Source organism: Zootermopsis nevadensis, unplaced genomic scaffold (assembly GCF_977971745.1).
Source record: "Zootermopsis nevadensis isolate Lab colony 2312 unplaced genomic scaffold, Znev_1.0 Znev_ptg000004l, whole genome shotgun sequence".
In the NCBI taxonomy this organism is placed as follows: domain Eukaryota; kingdom Metazoa; phylum Arthropoda; class Insecta; order Blattodea; family Termopsidae; genus Zootermopsis; species Zootermopsis nevadensis.
Genome location: NW_028259136.1, coordinates 8,629,206 through 8,648,201, shown reverse-complemented (window position 1 = coordinate 8,648,201; position 18,996 = coordinate 8,629,206). Strand labels below are relative to the sequence as shown.

The 18,996-nt window shown below is 39.6% G+C and overlaps 1 protein-coding gene across 1 annotated transcript in view; it reads right to left on the bottom strand.

Moving 5' to 3' along the window:
* The window catches only part of kon (chondroitin sulfate proteoglycan 4-like protein), a 170,972-nt gene extending 156,469 nt beyond the window's left edge, over positions 1-14,503 (bottom strand). Inside the window, exon 1 of the mRNA XM_087343111.1 lies at positions 13,544-14,503. Coding sequence (XP_087199237.1) covers positions 13,544-13,640 — 97 coding nt within the window. The 5' untranslated portion in view covers positions 13,641-14,503. The remainder of the gene's footprint in view (positions 1-13,543) is intronic.
* Between the last annotated feature and the right edge of the window lie 4,493 nt (positions 14,504-18,996).

Here is an 18,996-nt window from a genome sequence, read left to right as displayed (position 1 = left end):
AATGAAATGGAAAATAATTAAAATTTTCCAAATACGTAACCCGCTCAGTTGGTCCGTTAACCCAAATTCGGAGAGCAGGCAACATTACACACAACGCGATATTAATTTTTAAACAACGTTTAGCTAAACGGCGTTATACGCGGTACAGCTGCACTTAAATTTTTTAAAGATACCCGAGTGATGCATTATACAGGGCCTCAGTATCATCATGACTTTGCTGTTGGGTTTTGGCGTGCTGTGATATAAATTTACCTCCACACCAGTAGCATCTTTGCCGGCCCGTAAGACAATGTCATCGATATTCTTCATGGCACTTACATTATTCAACAGAAAATTAATGCCATCATCCTTCACGATTCTCCTGACTTTCCCTGAGGTACGTTCGAATTAAAATAAGAAAAAAACATTGAAAATATAACAGGCATAAAATAAGAAAAGGTGGCTGGAGATTAAAAATCTCCATAATTTACAACTGATAGCGTTACGTGTGGGGGGGGGCCTCCAGACCCCACAAAGCTAGAATCGCGCCGTGCAACGACTTTTTGAAAGAGTTTCAATGTTAAACAAATGGGAGGCGTCGTGTAACTAACGCCGACGCTTGAAATGGTCCGAAAGACGAGTGGCACAAGATTTACTGGGCACAGAGGAGCTGTACAGAAAGAGGATTCGGTCGCATCCAACTGCCAACGTAACAAATACGTCACATAATTCTGCTTTGTGGTTTTCCTCGACGAAAACTGTCACAGGTCAAAACGAAGACTGGAAATTCCCGAAGGATCCGTAAGGTTCATTACTGTGTTCACAAAATCCCTCCGCTAAATCGTGTTTTGTGAGTTTAATGTCGTCCATACCTATAACTACGCTATTTCAATATTGTGCCATCTACACCTTGGTTTTCCACGTGTTCTCTTTCCATGACAATTACGAGTTTCCTCACTTCTCCCATGCATTCTACACGTCTCTCCAATCTCGTTACACACTTTGTTTTATCACCCGAAACAATATGAGGTTAAGGCTATAAATTATGAAGCTATTCAACGCGTAATTTTCTCGAGTTTCTGTTGATTTGTTTAGCGTTATTAAATAAATCACTGGCCGCGTGGAATATACCATCTGATACGAACAGTCCCAGCAGGAACCGCGCGTGTTGGCATGGAACACGGAGCTGTAAATGAACGTTAAACAAATTACGAATTTGTCTGCTGAATCGAATTTGTTTAATTTCGAATACGCCACACGAATCACAAATGAGCTTTGTAGCTGCAATCAGTAGGTCAGGTGCATAGAGGCTTATTACTCGATCATTACTCGCTTGTTTTATGAACTACACACCCTTCAATTCTATTCATTGTTCTCCCGTCGCGTAAAAGATGACGTTCGATACGCGGCTTCCAGTCTCTTCGAAAGGAATTTCTCGACGTGTTCCAATATTTAACGAACTCTGGTTAGTCAGAATGGCTTTAAAACAATGTCTCTTTTACACTGCTATGATAATAACATGGTGGTATTAACAAAGAAAATTTATGGCGATTAATGTAGATAATTCAAGTACGATAAGTTATATTAAAAGTTTTGAATATTATTGTGAATCAATACGTACGAAGTGTATATAAAATTATGTACGGCTAGAGAATATAAAAGCCATATTTAAATAAAGTTTGACGAAGCGAAAAGGTTTCAAAATACAAAAAAATATACAGAATGTCACAAAAACCCTGTTCCCTGTCCTTAGCCAGATGAATCCAATCCACACCGTCACTGACTCTTCTCTGCTCGGGATGTACTCGTATTTAGAGTTGAGATAAGTGAAGGAGAAGTGTAATGCCATCTATCAACAGTTAAATGTAACTATTCGTGGCGTTTAAACAACATGAATTATGCCTTACGACAAAGAAAAGCTGACTGATTTTTTTTATTTTTTTAAAAAATATCAGAGATAGAGCGATGGCACTAAAGCAGAGAGGGGGGGGGGGACAGGCGGGCAACATATTTAGAAGCTTTCAAACCTAACCTCAAAGCAAACATCCGAACATCGCGACGTACTAACAGCTCCTGAAGGGTGAAATGGATTATCGTTATTCCATGGACCACGCCCACTGCCTTCTAGACCAGGGTTTCGCTCGCGGGACGGCCAATCTGACGTATTTTACTTGTCTGACGCGTTAACTTCATAAAACGAGCGTTCCGATGAATACCGGGCGTTCAGACCACGACGTACTGAACACAATATAACAGGAAAGTGTTTGTTTGTTGGTTAGTTGGGAGTTCGCTTGCTGTTAAGCGATGCTGTGTCTTGTAAAATAATATTCATGGATCCGTGTGTTACTATAAGCGTTGAAATGGTAATGTCGTTAAGGGATTTTAGGCCTGGTAGACATTTTTCTAGTATTTTAAGAAAATTATGCAGTTATCAACTCAATCTCTCTTCGGTGGAGAGGGGGGGGGGTCTTATAAAGTTAAGAAAGTTGTAAAAATAGTTCATACACTCATAAAGATAAACTCACGACTGCTTCTAAGCAGCAGAAGATAATGGAGAAACCAGATCTCGGATGTACAAGGGGTCGGACGAGAAGCATAAGTTAAAACTTCTTGAACTAACTCCACAGTACAGGGTTCTCCTTGAAACAAGTCACAGACGTTTAGTTCGTCCACAAATTCCCTGCTGTTCTGGGACACGAAGGTCTTCAGAGAGTAAAATACATGTTTTAGAACTTAGCAATTTTACAAATAAAAAGACGTAAATATCTCTCTGTAATGCGGTTATTTCTTACATTTGGACGTCATACAGAACCTTAAGAAAATGATACACCGAGCGTAGTAGTTGATAGTTGGCACCCCTGTTTGTTTCGGGGGTGGGGGGGGGTGGATTAAAATATTGCTCCGGACGCGTTTAATAATTTTTCTTTAGACCATCCATAGAGTAATACCTCAATGTAAAACATTAACCGCTTGCTTCTAGATCCCTGCCAATTCATTATTCACGATCTCCCCATATCCGACGCACATGAAATCTGAGATATTTACAGCGTCATTAAAAAAAATCTGTCTACTCACGATATAATAGCCAATGTCCGTCACGCCTAACTGTACGATGAGGATTTTTTTTTAAAATTAAGTTCTAACGATGGCGACTCTGATAGCAAAATCGTACACGAGGCTACGGTGGTGTTTGGCGGGAGTTTGTGTTATGGAGTCAGGTTAGGTTAGGTTTCCCGTTGTTGCGTTTGACAGTAATCTCACTTAATTTGCCATGAACCTGATTTCAAATTCGATTTAATCCATAAAGATACTTTTATAAAGTTTACACTTTCCAAGATAATGTCACAGTAAGTTGTATTGTTGTTGAACACAGGGAAGGTTTATTCCCGTTAACTTGACGGGCCATACTACGCTATAGACAATAACAATAAAAATAATAGTAACAACATAAACTGTCCTTCCTTAAAAAATCTGAATCCATAGACTTGCTTTCCTAGGAACACATAAATTGTTAATAAAGCGTGATCCGAGAGACTTACAGTATCTGACAAAACAAATACACACAGCCAGAAAGAAAGAAAGAAAAAAGTAAAAATAAAAGAACGCTCCTGTTCGTTCCGATAAGATGAATGTTTCAGTGGTACCACACAACGAACATCAAACTTGAAGCTAGAACATCCCTCTAGCTGCATTAATAATAAACGCGGATGACTTGTGTTAAGGAGCAAAAGTACAGTTCCCAAAGTTTTTACTTTTCAATCAATTTTCTGTTGAAGCGAACCCCCCCACTCCACCCCCTTCCTCAGAATCCAGAGGTTCAAGCACTTCGTTTACACAATATTCATTCCACCGCTCCTTGAACTGTCAAAAGTTTACTAGTTACGCTTTATAGAAATCACACCAGATGACTCTCTCTGTCTCTCTCTTGTTGAAAAATGGATTAAAAACAGTCCACTGTAGTCATTCTTGCTTTCAAAAACTGAGACAAAGTACTGTGTGACTTGAGTAATCATAACAAGTGTCAGACAAGATGAAACAAACAAACAAACAGACAGACAAAGACACGAACAAGCTCTTCACGTTGCATGGCGTTTGGATGCTAATAGTATCGTCGGGTTAGACTATTTTAAAATCTGGTTTAAATTAGACGTGGTTGTACGTAAATTACATTACGTAATTACTCGATATTTCTTTACCAAACGGTGTAAACATATTGAAGAAACTTACGAATATTTGGCACACAAGCGAAGTGGCCTGGTAACACGACTTGGGATATTTAGCAAATTGCCTACCTTTACGGAGCCGCGACGCTCGTTGCAATGGTAACTGGCCGCTGCTAGTTCCTAACCCAGTCTAATCTTTTTCAAAATCTTACACACAACAAATTAACCAACTTCATGAAATAGAGTCCCTTCTTGAGAAGCTAACAGTAGCTCAGCCAGTGAATAAATTCCCCGCCTCCCATGTAATCCGAAGGCTCATTACCGTGTTCCCAAAAGCCAGCGAGTGGTCCCTGTCCTGAGTCGGATAAATCCAGTCAATATTCTAAAATCCTCTCTCCTTAAGATACATTTTAATATCATCCCATGTAGCCTGGGGCTTCTGAGTCCTCTCTACAGGCTTCCGAGCTAAACTTTGTACGCATTTATGGTCTCCCCTTTCATGCTGTGCCCCCTTCTTAAATCTTCCATGACCTGATCACCCTATTAATATTTGGTGAAAGCTAAAAGTAACGCCATGTAGGCGCTTGGGAGGAGAGAAGGTAAGTCTCCTACTAGATGGGGGTGAGTGATCAGCATCACGCTCCGGCCGTGTTCTCCTTCCCTTAACACGAGAGGGTTAAAGGTTTCGCTGACAGCTGCTTAAAATAGTGGATATGTGCCGTTTTTGCGCGCTGCGTGTTTCGGGTTTCCATTACTGAGCTCGGGCGAGACGTCTGAATGAACGAGAAAGCCACACGCATTCTCCTTCACACTGAGAACAAATGAAAAGCTACATGGCGGGAGAGTGGTTGCTATAGTTACACAAGTAATTTGTGGTGGTCATTACAAGTGAGAAGGGGATTTTCCCTCCCGCGGAGGAGAGTTCGAAGTTCGATAAAAAGCTTACGGCCAGCTCGCGGGCCGGCAGACATCTGCGACCATCCCGGGGTTCGATAAGACGGGAAGTGTATCGACCAGACTTTCAAAAAGCGGGACCTTGCAATTTTGAATTCTTCCTGGCAAGATTTTGGGTCTCATACCTCTCCTCTGGTAGAAATCGACGGCCGTTTCAGAAGTGTTTGCTGCCACCATCATCAGGGCGATCTCTCTGATGACGTCGGTAAACTTCTACCAGACTACACGGCGCAACAACCCAGAAGGACGGACGGGTTGCATTCCACTTATTACCAGATTATCCTGGCTTTTAAGCCACTCTTCAACGAAAATTTCTCTTCACGCAGTTAACAATTTGACAGCCAACTAGCTACTCAAGATTTCCTAGCCTTCAATAAAATACGACCCCTATCCTGAGCCATATTAATGCAATCCACACTCCCTAACCCTGTTTCCCTAGAATACCGTTGCAATATTATCCTTCCATCTACCACAAGGTCTTTCAAATCGTCTTTTCCCTTCAGGCTTTCCAACCACAAAATTGTATACGCATTTCTCATCCTCCTGTCCATGTTACCCCCTCCCCCACAAATATGTTTCTGGTCCAGACGAGCATTGCTCAGTAGCCTAGGGACAGGGATTATCAGAACAGTCTATATGTCAAGCAGACCTCAGTGTCCACAGCATTAATTTCAACGTCAGCTGCTGGTACAGGAACGACCTGGGTGCAGCTGAACTTGTAGCATTTCGGTACGAAAACCGTGGGCAGCAGACCATATGGGACCCGAACCAAATCGTGACAATATTTGGGTGGGACATAATTTCTGTAGACACATAATTAGGCTCTGGAGGGGAATAAAAAGTAAGGAAAAAGAAAGAATATGTCTTCTTCTTTTTTCCAACCGGGGTACTAATTTCCACTCGTCTCCGGCACACCCGACCGCTCTAAAGCCCCAAAATGGGAAGGACCCAATAAAACTGATGTATTGCAGGTAGCAGGCAAACCGCACTGCAATTACACCGTCCGATAAGCCCATTTAGCACGGACAAGCAACGGATCTGCATTTAAAAACCAGATCGCCGGATGCCAATGTGTGTATATACGTAATTACGTCCCAAACCCAACGGAGACACATCAAAGTGGTGAGCAACCTGTGCAGCGCGACACTTAAATAAATGATTAATTAATCGTTCACACGTGCAATTTAGTTTCAAAATATAAATATATAATGAAAGGCAATTTAGAAAGTTTCTAGGGACCGATCAGGTAATTAACCAGACGCCAAAGCCTCTAATGCGGGATAACACGTACATCGGTTTGCAGATTATATTTTGGAATATATATTTCCCCCCCCCCCCCCCCCCCCCTCCGCGTCTTCAATTACCATCCATGTTGCAAAATAAATAACATATATCGTCTTTGAAAGTTAATGCTTTCAATCACACACAGACGCGGCTCGATTTTCGACAGAATTCTTTTTACAAAGATATAAACGCGTAATCTGCTTTTCTCATCGATTCATAGTTAGAAACGCGGGTTTCATTCGTGCTTATATGTACTTAATAATGTCTTCATTTAACAAAGCACTTACGACGACAGCTACGTCCTTAAATCCTCCTAGACACGTTTAAACAATGTGAAGGCATTTCCTGAAACTTAATACTTCATGCCACCAGAGACTACTTCAACATTATTCTTTTTAAATTCCTATCACAAACAGTAATACTAACATGGCGGTCTATAGGGGACCGCACTAAAAACTATTGAATATTTTTGTAGTCATAGTTTTTCTCGAAACCAGCGTCACTTTTAACTTTCTATAAAACAATATGGCTATATGCCCATCCTAATAACATTAAAATTACTTGCAGCAGAGTTATGTCCACAAGCTTTTAAGTTCCTTGTCATGTAATTTTCTCCATTCTCCTGTTTCTAGATACAGTTTCATAATTATTTCATTGTTTTCATTTGCCTGTAGGCAATGGGACAATATACATACAAAACAACAGGTTTATCGTACGCTTGCTGAAATGTTAAACCCAGCAAACAATCTGCCTGGTTTGTATTTCGAAGGTAATGGGTTCTATTCCCAGTTGCCATGAAAGTTCCTGGTCCACCCATAACAATGTCGAAGACTACCGATAAATTTCGAACTAACTTCCTGACCTAACCTACAGTTCATGTTCTTTAACCCTTAAAGCCGATCTTCGGCTAAAGAATATTTAAGAATCCAGTCCGTACCGCGAAGAAAACATCACACTTCACCATTACTTACATCAACTGGTTAACGCTGGTTAAGGAAGTAATCGTAGTTTACATTACAAAACACGCGAAAACAAAATGTAGAGATGGTAATTAGTAAATCGTGAAGTGCATACACTTATTAGCACTTTTTAAAGTGTAACAGGGTTCCGAAGGAACAACTCAAACCTCTAAAAGTGCTTATACTTTTGAACCCCTCTATCAGGTAGAGCACCAAAGTACGCCTATATTGCTCCGTGTAGTTTGAAGAGCGAAATCGCGTAGTAAAGACATTTCGAAGTATCGAGAAATATCGATTTAGGAACGTCTTTGACTGCCACGAAGTTCATTAACAAAAGGCCTTTAATGTAACCCAGTGCACTGTAAATGGGTTTTTCCTACAGTTTAATTGTAAAACAGACTTTGCTATGTTCTGATGACAGAACTCTCACACTTCGAAATGCTTCTTTAAAATTGGCCAGGTTATCCTTCAACATCACACGACATACCGGCGACAATCTGCCGGTTATTGGGACGGCGAGAAGCACGTGAAGGGTAGACACTGCTTGAAAGACCTTGGCACAGAGAGGATAATATTAAAATGGATTTTAAAGAAAAATAGTGGAAAGATATGAACGTAATTAATGTAATTTGAGGCAGGGTCTAGCAGCGAGCTCTTGTGAACACGACAATTAACCTGCTGAGGAATTTCCTGAGTATCTGGCCGACTGTCAGATTTTCAAATAGTACACCGACTATGCTCCATGGAGTTCTTTCCTTTGTCTTCTTTCATATTAACCACTAAAAAAAACAAGGGCGATTAAAACATGTAACAGATTAATGCCATCTGGATTTCACGCCAAATACAATTCTTTATAGGATGAACAATTTTATGGAAAATTAATAACCCTCGATTCCAGCTTAATTCAAACACAGGAAACGTATTACACCAACACACGAACCAAAAATTATAAATCTCAAAATTACATTCATATCGATCCTAAAGTGACGTACTCGCAAATCTGTAGGGCGACTTCGGAGAATCTTAATTCGTAACTCCATTATAACAATGATCATATAAAGCCTATTCGTTACCGCGGAAACCAAGTCTCAAATTGCAAAATTTAAAAATATTCCGATATTTGCAATAAATCAGCAGTAGTATAGACGAACGAGCCGGAGTTAATCATGCGATTTAAAATCCTGGATTTATTTTAAACTCGTGGCACAAGCGACGTCTAAGACAGGCGCTCGACCGCCTAGCCGTTTAACCTGCACCTTGTTCTAAAATTCGATCAAATCGATAAACTGTACGAAAAAATTATTATTTAACTACCAATTACGAGGCCAAAGGGCATGCTGGCTCATTGAGTATCGACCTGCAGAAGCACCATAAACACAACGTGTTATGTAATTAACCATCAACGTTATTAGCTAATTACTTAACTTAATTAAACTAATTACCTAATAAAATACATAACGAATTTGTAAACTAACGAGACAACTAATCATGAACCTAACAAGACAATTAGACAACTAATTCTTCTTATGGTATCCTCCATTAGAACTGGTGAGGTCACGAAATCGATCAACAAATCTCATTTATATCTTCTTACGTTTATGTCCAGTGGCGGATTTAATCCCCCTTTCACTTAATTCTTAATATTCTCCCTTCTTCTCTTTTCATTTCGTCTTTTAATCATGTTCTTTCTCACTCTCATTTGTCTGCCTCTATTTTCTCACTTTCTTTCGTTTTATCCTTTATCCTTCCGCCATTCGTGTGTGCCATGCGTTTCGTCTCCTTTTCGAACTGTGTCTTGTGTCGAGCAGAATAAGATTAGCGTAATGAATATTCAACACCGCAGTCTTTTTATTAAAATTAACTAAATCAGTCGTTGTCCTGGAGACCAACTTCGCGCGCAACAACACAACTCTGTTGTTTCTTTAACGTCCTTATGTGCGCCGTGCCAGTTCGACACCCTTCCGGCACAGCCGTGACGCGGGTCAGTATAACACGGTATTTTCAGGCGTTCATTTACATTCAGTACAGTGTTGACTACGCGAGTAGCAACTCAGCTCAGCTCAGAATTTTATTCACTTGACATAAAAAAGCGACTATTTCTCTAAATATAAATATAGCGAAGGATGTTTTTGAGCGAAATGCTTTGTGTTTTCTCTTGGAAGTGGAAATTTATTCTTGAAAGTTAATTGGATTACGTAGGATACGTTCTTTACAGAGCTAAGTGGCATGTGTAACTGAAGAATTTTGAGGAATGTTACAATTAAAATGTTATTTTATGTGTTCTCTACAAGAAGTGCGCATTATATACCCGCATGACATAGCATAATCCAACCCCAATGAGTACGACTCCTCATAATCTAATAGTTCTCCAACTAGTAAAGATATTCTATGCTTTTATGGAACTAGGTTTTTTACCGCAATGACAAGAGTCTGGACCCTATCCTAAGCTAGTTTTAGTCCACTCCACACCTCCGTTATTAATTTTGACGTCCTGTAGCTCAAACATCATCTAAAAAATATGTAAAATTTAATCTGTACCTCAAAGAGGAACCAACGATAATTTTCTTAATTGTGTTTTAAAGAAATTATCGCAGTTTATTCTAAGAATCAAATGAAATCCATAAACACTGTACGGGCAAAAACGTTACTAGTTATTAAAGGAGGTGGTACATATAATTACCGCTGGGATTAAATGATTGGTGTTAACTTCTCAACTATAACCACGTCCTCCAAATATCCTATTCAACAAAGTTTTCGGCTATTCCTTAATTTCAATATACGACGAATTACTTCTACGGTGAGAAAAATGTAACTGATACATCGTCATTAAATAACTTACGGAATTAATTTTAATTGAAATAACACTGATTCCGTTTCAGTCGGGATACAATGCCCCATACTGGACGTACCTTTGTGCTAATTTGGTATCCACGCACGCAAACAGAGGGGAATCCAAACTGTATACACACACAGTTGGGTGGTCAGCAAACACGAGTCGGCCACAGAAAGCGGAGCGGGGGGGGGGGGGGGGGGGGGGCGACGGCGAAGCTAATGCTCACACTGATGCCAACATAACGCCTGTACAAACTTTTTTTTTTAGAACTAGTTATCGGACCTTCATAAAAATTTATACCACTATAGACTGTGAATTTTTCAGATCACTACTACCAATAACCCTAACATGGCGGTCGTGCGAACTTGCAAAAATATATGAGCGAAAATGGCGCTACTTAATGTATAATCATGATGACATACATTAGAAGGCATTCCATTTTTTTTTTAAATTTTGACAAAACAACGCGAAGGCTACCACTTCAGAAGTTTCGTTTAATCAATTAAGGGGGGACTATAAATATAAATACGGAGGGGGGAGGGGAGACTTAAAATTATGTGATGTTCATATAAACTGTTACGGGTGTATGTCTAATAATTCCAGAGTCAGGCGTGCTGTGGGGGGCGCAGACTCACGGACATGACGACGCCACAAGAAGATACCTTTACTTAAAAATGAAGCTAGAATAAGATGTACGAGTAATCAAGAAAAGTTCATGATCCACACTTTTCTAATATCGTCTGAGCGGATCGCGACGAGCTGGACGTGTAGAAGGAATGATAACACATAAATATGTAGTAACCTAAGGGGACTGAGTAAAACCACGAAAATCATCGTAATAACTGTTTCCCTCCAGAGCACAAATCATAAGGTTCAAAGTTCCGTAATCGGAATCGACGTCAATAAACGTCACCAGTTGATAAAATGTTATTAACTGCCCCCTGTTGGGCGAAGGCCTGAATTTGCTGCGCGATTTAACAGCAAATAAATCCTTGGAACAAGGGAGACACATAATGGAACGACATTTTTCGTAGCCTGTTCAATGTTACCTTTATTTTGTGCAAAATCATATTTGTTATATACACTTCCCTTGGGTTCCAAACATGTGGCTCGAATTTTGGGTGAGACGCTTTGACAAATTTCAAATGACCCCGAAGTGAGCGTTCGTTCCCTGCTTACCCAAAAGCGAAATATTTGTTCCGTCCTTGAGACGCGCATACGAGAAACGAGAAATGCACGCAAAATTTTTGCCAGATAATTCGAAGGAAACGGACTATTTAGAAGAACTAAGAGTACATGGGAGGATAATATTAAAATTATACTGAAGACATAAAGCGGGTGACAATGAACTTTCCTGGCCCGAGAAAAAGAGCCACTGAACACGGTAATAAAATTTCAATTTCCACAGAATATGAGGAATTTACTGATTATCTGAGCGACTATTAGCTTATCAAAGACGCTACTGAACGGAATTAGCCACATGTTATTCCCGTAGAAACAGTTGATTTGTATTGGAATTTGGAAGGTATGTGTACTCCGCTGGAGTACAAATTCAAGTAGGAAGTACTCCGTAAGACATCCTAGCAGATGATACACTTTGCATGGCCGTATATGGCTCGCGGAACATTGTGTGGAAATCCCTCACAGACATCGAAGCCTACGTTTTCGATTCATCCAGGAACCATAAGTGACGTTTACGGGAAACATGAAATGTGATGTAATTTTAACAGGGAACTGGAAGTACTGCAGGTGTGAGAGAAAGTTCCCTTAAGCAAACACGTCATAACTAGATTATTCCCGCTGTCCGCCGCACAGCCACCAGGACTCGGTTACGACGACGCCGGACGCCGGACGCCACAGTGACTGCCTCGCCGTCGTCGTAAAGGGAGCCCCTCAGTCCTGAGGTCGGCCCATCCCTTGCGTTTCACCACAATGCACTACACTGTTGAGCAGGCACGCACAGCGGTAACGCGTCTGACTGGCCTTGTCATAGCTCAGGCGGTTAGCCGTTCGGCTTCTCACCGCGGAAGCCCGGCTTCGAGCCCAGGGCAGTCAGTTTGGGATTTGTGGTGGACGAATTGGCGCTGTCCTTCGGTTTTCCTGTCAGAGTCATTCCACCGCTGCTCCATGTCTACTCTCGTACCACATGGGGGATGGACAAAGGGGCTTTTAGCGACCGCAGTTCCACATAGAGTCTCGTCCCATTGCAAATAATACAACAACGTGTTTGACTCACGTTTTGAAAGTGTGGACATCTTATTTAGGTGATTTCCAGTGTTTTGCCTCCTTTTCAAGGTAGAAGCAGTAGGTTCCTCGGGAACGTTGTAACATTACACACGGTATCAAAACATAAAAGACCCTGAGTTATCTCACCGCCCTCGTCGCGGTTGGCTGGTTCGTATCGGAAGGTCCTATCTCTGCCTGGAGACCGGCTGTCCTGCCTTAAGTCTCTCGTGCTTTTCCTCAGTCCGTTCAGTAGAGTGCTGGGATAGTACCTTAATTTAGGCTACTACCAATTCATTCCACCACACCTTTTCCAAGTCACTAAACATTCTATAATTCGACACCATAAAATGAGATTCTAAAGACGTCTTACACAAACAGGACTACGTAAATAAATAAAGATGCTGATCGATGCGAGCTATAGTTAATTACTATAACAAATATTTTCCTGAAAAAACCGGGCTAAATCATGACAACTAACATGATATTATTCTTACGAAACAGAACGTCTGACTACTTCAGATTTACGTAGAATCCTTCGCAACAAAAATACAACAACAAAAAATTAAAATGCAAATACACTTAAAATTACAACACAGTTGCGCCTATGAATTACATATGAAACAAGATGGAGAATCTTTTATTTCCAGATTAAAACAAAATTATTCCCTTAAAAAATGTCATCCTAATAAGCAATACCTTCTACGTAGCTTTAATTCCCTCTTACATTTGCCAGCGTATAGCCATTTATTATGTATACTGGCATAGAATTCCATCAGATCATTTCATAAGTCACACTGACAAACATTTTCACTCTAAAATAAATTTTAACAACTAGAGACCTACATCTATATAAACAAAAGTCTTGATAAAGATTGAATATGACAAGCTTTAAATCCCTCCAGGCCATATTCGGTTAATAGTAGTAAAAGGTTTCATAAAATTTCCATGTTTAAAAAAAGGTGAAAACACCTTTTTATATAAATAATTTTTTTTAACATAGGCAAATCATTTCTAGGGTCAAACAGCCTCGGGGATTAAACAAGGGTAAAAGATACGTAAACACAGAGGGTTGAATATATATATATAAAAAAATGGGGTGGGTCTGTTAAAATAAATTCTGTTTAATAACATCAGTAACTACTTGCCTGTTTCAGTGTTGGAGCTGGAAACCAGAAATGCAAAGAATAACGGAGCGAGGAACAGAATCTCCATGATGACAGAACTCCAGCACATCTCTCTCATATCAGTTCAGTTTAATGTACGTACTTTAAACATCGACTGAATATTTATAATGTTCCCCTTGTAGCCAATAACTAGCAGATGAGTCATCGATTTTCATTGGGTGCAACGGTCTCAGAACACATGTTGTGTAATACACGAAACTCTCGCTGTCTCAGAAGCTGTTAAAAAAAAAACTAGCTATTCTTTCAAAAGCTTATCTAAATGCTTCATAAATTGAAAACACATTTTCATGAACAGCACACAATAATACACAAAACACACGCACTACTTAAAAAACTTCTATCACCACAAACTGAAACATGGCAATCACGTAAAGCGACAATGAAGTTTGTCTTGTGATTTTCAGTTAACTAACATCGATAAGACTACAATAATACCACAACTAAAGAGAGAGACGTGTATTTTTATTCACGGATTCCATTATTACAAAACTGTGGAGCCTTTAATTCTTCAAAACAAAGCACGAAAACACAAGAATATGTCCTTACTTGTAACCGCTAAAACTGAACGTGATCGTCTTCTGTTTCACGAGTTTACGATTCTCTACACCAGGTTTTGTTGACGTATATTCCTGCGATCGTCTTTTTTTTTAAAATTAAAAAAAAGTGAGCAGCGTACAGCGCGAAGGCCAAGATGTCTGTCGCTCGACTGCTGCGCTGGCTGAGTGTGTGGAGTGAAGATGCAGCCGTACCAGTGATATATTTAACAGTCTCCCCGCGCGCACACTACGCCTGCTGCCTCCCTTCGCTTACTGCCTGGACACTCGGCTAGTTTCGTCAGCGCGATAAAAAAAAATGTATATGAAAAAACAGGGACGTTGCTGTCTCGGGCATGCGCAGTGGCTGGTTGGCACCCCCAGCCGAGCACGTATACATGGTGTGGGCCGCCGTATCGGAGGGATTTTCGTCTCCTAGCGGGGACCAGAAAAAGTGTAGACAACACTCAAACACGCACACTTCAGCAGCGGAAAAACAAAAATGCTTAAGTTTTATTCATTTGTGCTGGAGATTCTGACCCAGCTTTTAGAACTGTACGATTTTACGTAAGTATATATATATATATATGCATGCTAGTAAATTGTACATTACATCTTATAAACAGATCATTAAAAGAAATTTCGATGAAATCTCCGGATGCTCATGAAAAACTTTATTCTAATTGCATAAAGTTGAGCAAGGCGGATATTATACTGCGTTCCAGCGTTTTTGGCCGCTGAACTTTTGTGAATTGGAACCTCGGAGCGAGTCACTTACCAGAAGTTTGCTGGAAGGGATGGCAGTAGACCGCGTACAGTACACTCCTAGCAAAATACCACCACGTTATGTAACAAAGGAAAATCGATTTCACTACACTACACAGCACTACAAAATTAACACTGCAGAGAGTATTAGAAAATTTTGTCTTCTTCAAAACTCTTTAGTCCTCTTCCAATTGTTCCAGTCCTCACAGACCATCGCTTTCTGACATATCACTCGATTCATCACTACCGCTGCTCCTGTCCACTCCATCATCTTCAATTAAATGTATTATATACATTAGTGCCAAAGCGTGATTAGGCGTGACCTCCTATGAAAGCGTGACGAGAGGACACCTTAAGTGTTACGACGAAGATTTGACGAGTGTGCCTAAGCGTGATGTACCGTGGTGGTGGGACGAGATGTGGCCAGAAGAGTCGAAACGTGACGAATATTTTCAATGCGTGACTAAGCGTGACTAGGAGTAACCTGCTTTGACCTCTTGACAAGGGATCACTATTTGTGTCGAATCGTGACGAAGATTTATAAAGCGTGACCAAGCGTCACAAATCGTGACTATACGTGACAAAGCGCGACAATGCGTGACTAGGCGTGACGTACTGTAACGGCGTGATGAGTTGTGGCCATAAGTGTCAATACGTCACAAGAATTTTTAAAATATTACTGAACCTAACAGAATACTCTAACCCAATCAAACCTAACCTAACCTAACTCACCCTAAGATAAGTTAATCTAACCTAACACAACCTAACAACAAATGGTTCGTAGCCATTAAGATTTTTTTAATTTTCGTAAAACAAATTTCATAACTAAGAATACGCTATTAACTAATAGGCCTATGCAACTAAGCTTGGTCAATGTAAGCAAGATGTAGAAAGAACGAAGGTCGCTTATCCAAAAACTGATGATCGTACTAATGTATACTTTCTTATAAAGACTTCACTGACAGCTGGTAGATCTATTCGTTACTACTGCTTTCTGTCATTTGAATAAAAATCTGAATAAAATTTTCTAATTTTATATTCACATCCAGTTATCTACTAAACATTCGACAGCGCCCAACATTATTAGTGGATTTATGCCGAACTACAGCGGATAACAGTTTATGACTCTGTACAGCTTGGTATCTGTAATGTCATTAGGTTTGCAACACTGAATTCTTTTCTGCATAAATGAACATCCGAACAGCTAACAACGTGTTTGTGAGACTGGCCTGAGCGTAATCTTAATTTGGATACCCCTGTAAATGTTCTCAATAATAAAAGGGAAGTCAATTGCACCGATAGACTCTAAAAAAGAAATGACTGTCGATAACAGGTTTAATAAATTCCGTGATTTGAACTTTTAAAAAGCCTTAAAACAACGCGTAACGTCTAATTAGGGCTACAAATTGACACGGCAGTGATACAGATCATTCATGAAGGAATCGGATATTTTGTAGACGTGATTTCACTGTACTAAGAAACTCCTCTCCCCCCCCCCTCCCCCCCTCCCCCCGCGTCAGACATCACAGTTCAATTTAATTTAAAGATCAGAAGCAGAAACTCCGCTGCTCTCAGATTAATTCCATCCGCCTCACCTTTACACGCAGCGCCACACAAGGAACCAGAGGCCATTAATGAAACCAAGAAACAAATGAAAAATGAATTCTACTGCGAGCGTTGTATCGGAAAATACTTTTCTGTTTACGAGGCCATTCTTGTTATGTCCATTGTTGCAGCAAATGTTGATATATTCTGGAACTCTTCGAGTCTCAGGACTCCGCGAGGTGTAATTAAAACAGTCGTTTCTTTACATCCGGTAAGAATTTTCGTCCATGTTCGAGGTCCTACAATCTCATTTCGTATTTCTTCATTCGCGTAATGTGTGGCACTGATTGTTTCAAGCCCTAACCTCACTAATTATCCTGTAAGATATAATAATGACGTGAATTGTTAACTGAAGAGATGGATATGTGAAATTTAACTAGTCAACAATTGTTTTGTTTAATTTTAACCGTCTAATCACAATAAAATATTTTATTAAATATTAAAATATTATTACTACAATTAACATTTAATATTTAAAATATTTAAAATATATTAAAATGTATTAAAATGATGCTCTTTTTATCGAAATGTTCGATTTACAATTAGAGCGTCATCTTTTTCACGACATGTTTTCGGTTTTCAATGAACCATCTTCAGGTGTATAATCGATATATAAATTCAAATGTAATATTCTAAATGCAATGTTTTATTTAATTCATAACTGTCAGATATAAATCACTAGCAACAATGGAAAATTCTCCTCCTTCTTCAGGACACTATTAGTCAGCTGCCGTTAGCTTGAAACATATCTTGGTATTACAGACTCTCATTGAACGATCATAATAATAAAATCAGGCCACCGGATTCCTCATTATCTCCCATTTTGCTAAACTAAGTTTCATCTTCTCATGATTTCCAACACCAATACGTCTGATGTTCGAGCTTAATTTCGGTAATATGCAAAGACATGAAGTGGTAATACGATATTCTAGAACCTACAATTCAATTTACACCTTATAAACCCCCAAAAGTTCGTTGCCGTGTATACAAAAGCCAGCCATTTCGTCTTGTCGTGAGCCAGATGAATCCGATCCACACCCTGTCGCCCTGTTTCTCAAAATTCAAATTTTTGTTGATATTAAGTAGAAATTAATTTTTTTAAACAAATAGAAATTACATACTAAATTTCGTCCAAAACCGTCAAGTTATTTTCCAGATTAAATTAAGTCTACGGAGTATTATAAAGACGTGATCACTCACTTACGCATTAACATCGCGTGCTGACAGCAACGTGCAAAAATGTCCTTTGTCACTTGCCTCGTTCAAAATGTATAATTCAAAACATTTTCCCACGTCATTCTGCATATGGCAGGGTCACCGCCAGTTGGATTGATTGCCCTGAGGTCGTTGGGTCGTTACAGGCAGACTACAATTTTTGTAGCACGGAATTCCAACGTGAATTTTAAATTTTCAATTTCAATGTTCATAGTATTCCATTATATTATTCCTTGTTAATAAATACGGGCTTAATTACTATGGAAATATCAATAATGCGTGCTTCATATGTTTCTCGCATTATGCATATGTTGACGGTCCGTGGTGTATTGTTTCATTTCTTTGTCCCAGTACGTTTTGTAATTGTTATTTTCTGGTTGGGTTTTCGATTTATTTTGATACGCTTGTGATAGTCCACAGCTGATCTGTTGCCACAACATAGGCATATCACACAAAACCTTTGAAACACATTGCATTTCAATCTTCAAACCATTTATTATTTGATTTCCTTGTGATACTTCATTTTCATTTATTTGTTTATCCATATACGTATTAACCTCCGTACTTACTGCATCACAGACCAGCGCTACCTATGGACAGAAAATACGTACTAACTAGTGCCTAGTTACCTATGCAATCGATATAAACGCGATGCTTATACTCGATTGCCCATTGTTTCTATTATTACGTTGGCAACGTGAATCTCGTTTCGCAAAATGTCGTTCCTGTGACGAAAAACTCTTTAAATACGTAAGTATTTCTACAGTCGCTGTAAAACATTGACCCTATCTTATGACTATGTACGTACTAACTAGTGCCTAGTTACCTATGCAATCGATATAAACGCGATGCTTATACTCGATTGCCCATTGTTTCTATTATTACGTTGGCAACATGAATCTCGTTTCGCAAAATGTCGTTCCTCTGACGAAAAACTCTTTAAATACGTAAGTATTTCTGCAGTCGCTGTAAAACATTGACCCTATCTTATGACCATGTACGTGAACTATAACCTCATTGTGTTGTTCTCTGAAAGCGCCCTTAATTACCAGAGAAGCTCGTTTCTGAGCTTCGTTCCTTGCCTCGTTCCATCTACACTGAAATAACGTTGTTACTGAACAAACGCTCAAAATTATGTATTGCATTAATATTCAATAGAAGTACACACCAGCCATCACACTCCATTCACTGGCTGGTTTCGTGAACAGCTAATTGGACACACAACACTGCAGTGGAGTTGCAGGGGTAACCAAAACCCATATTAACTTGTTACAAATAGTGATTCCCAAACTATAA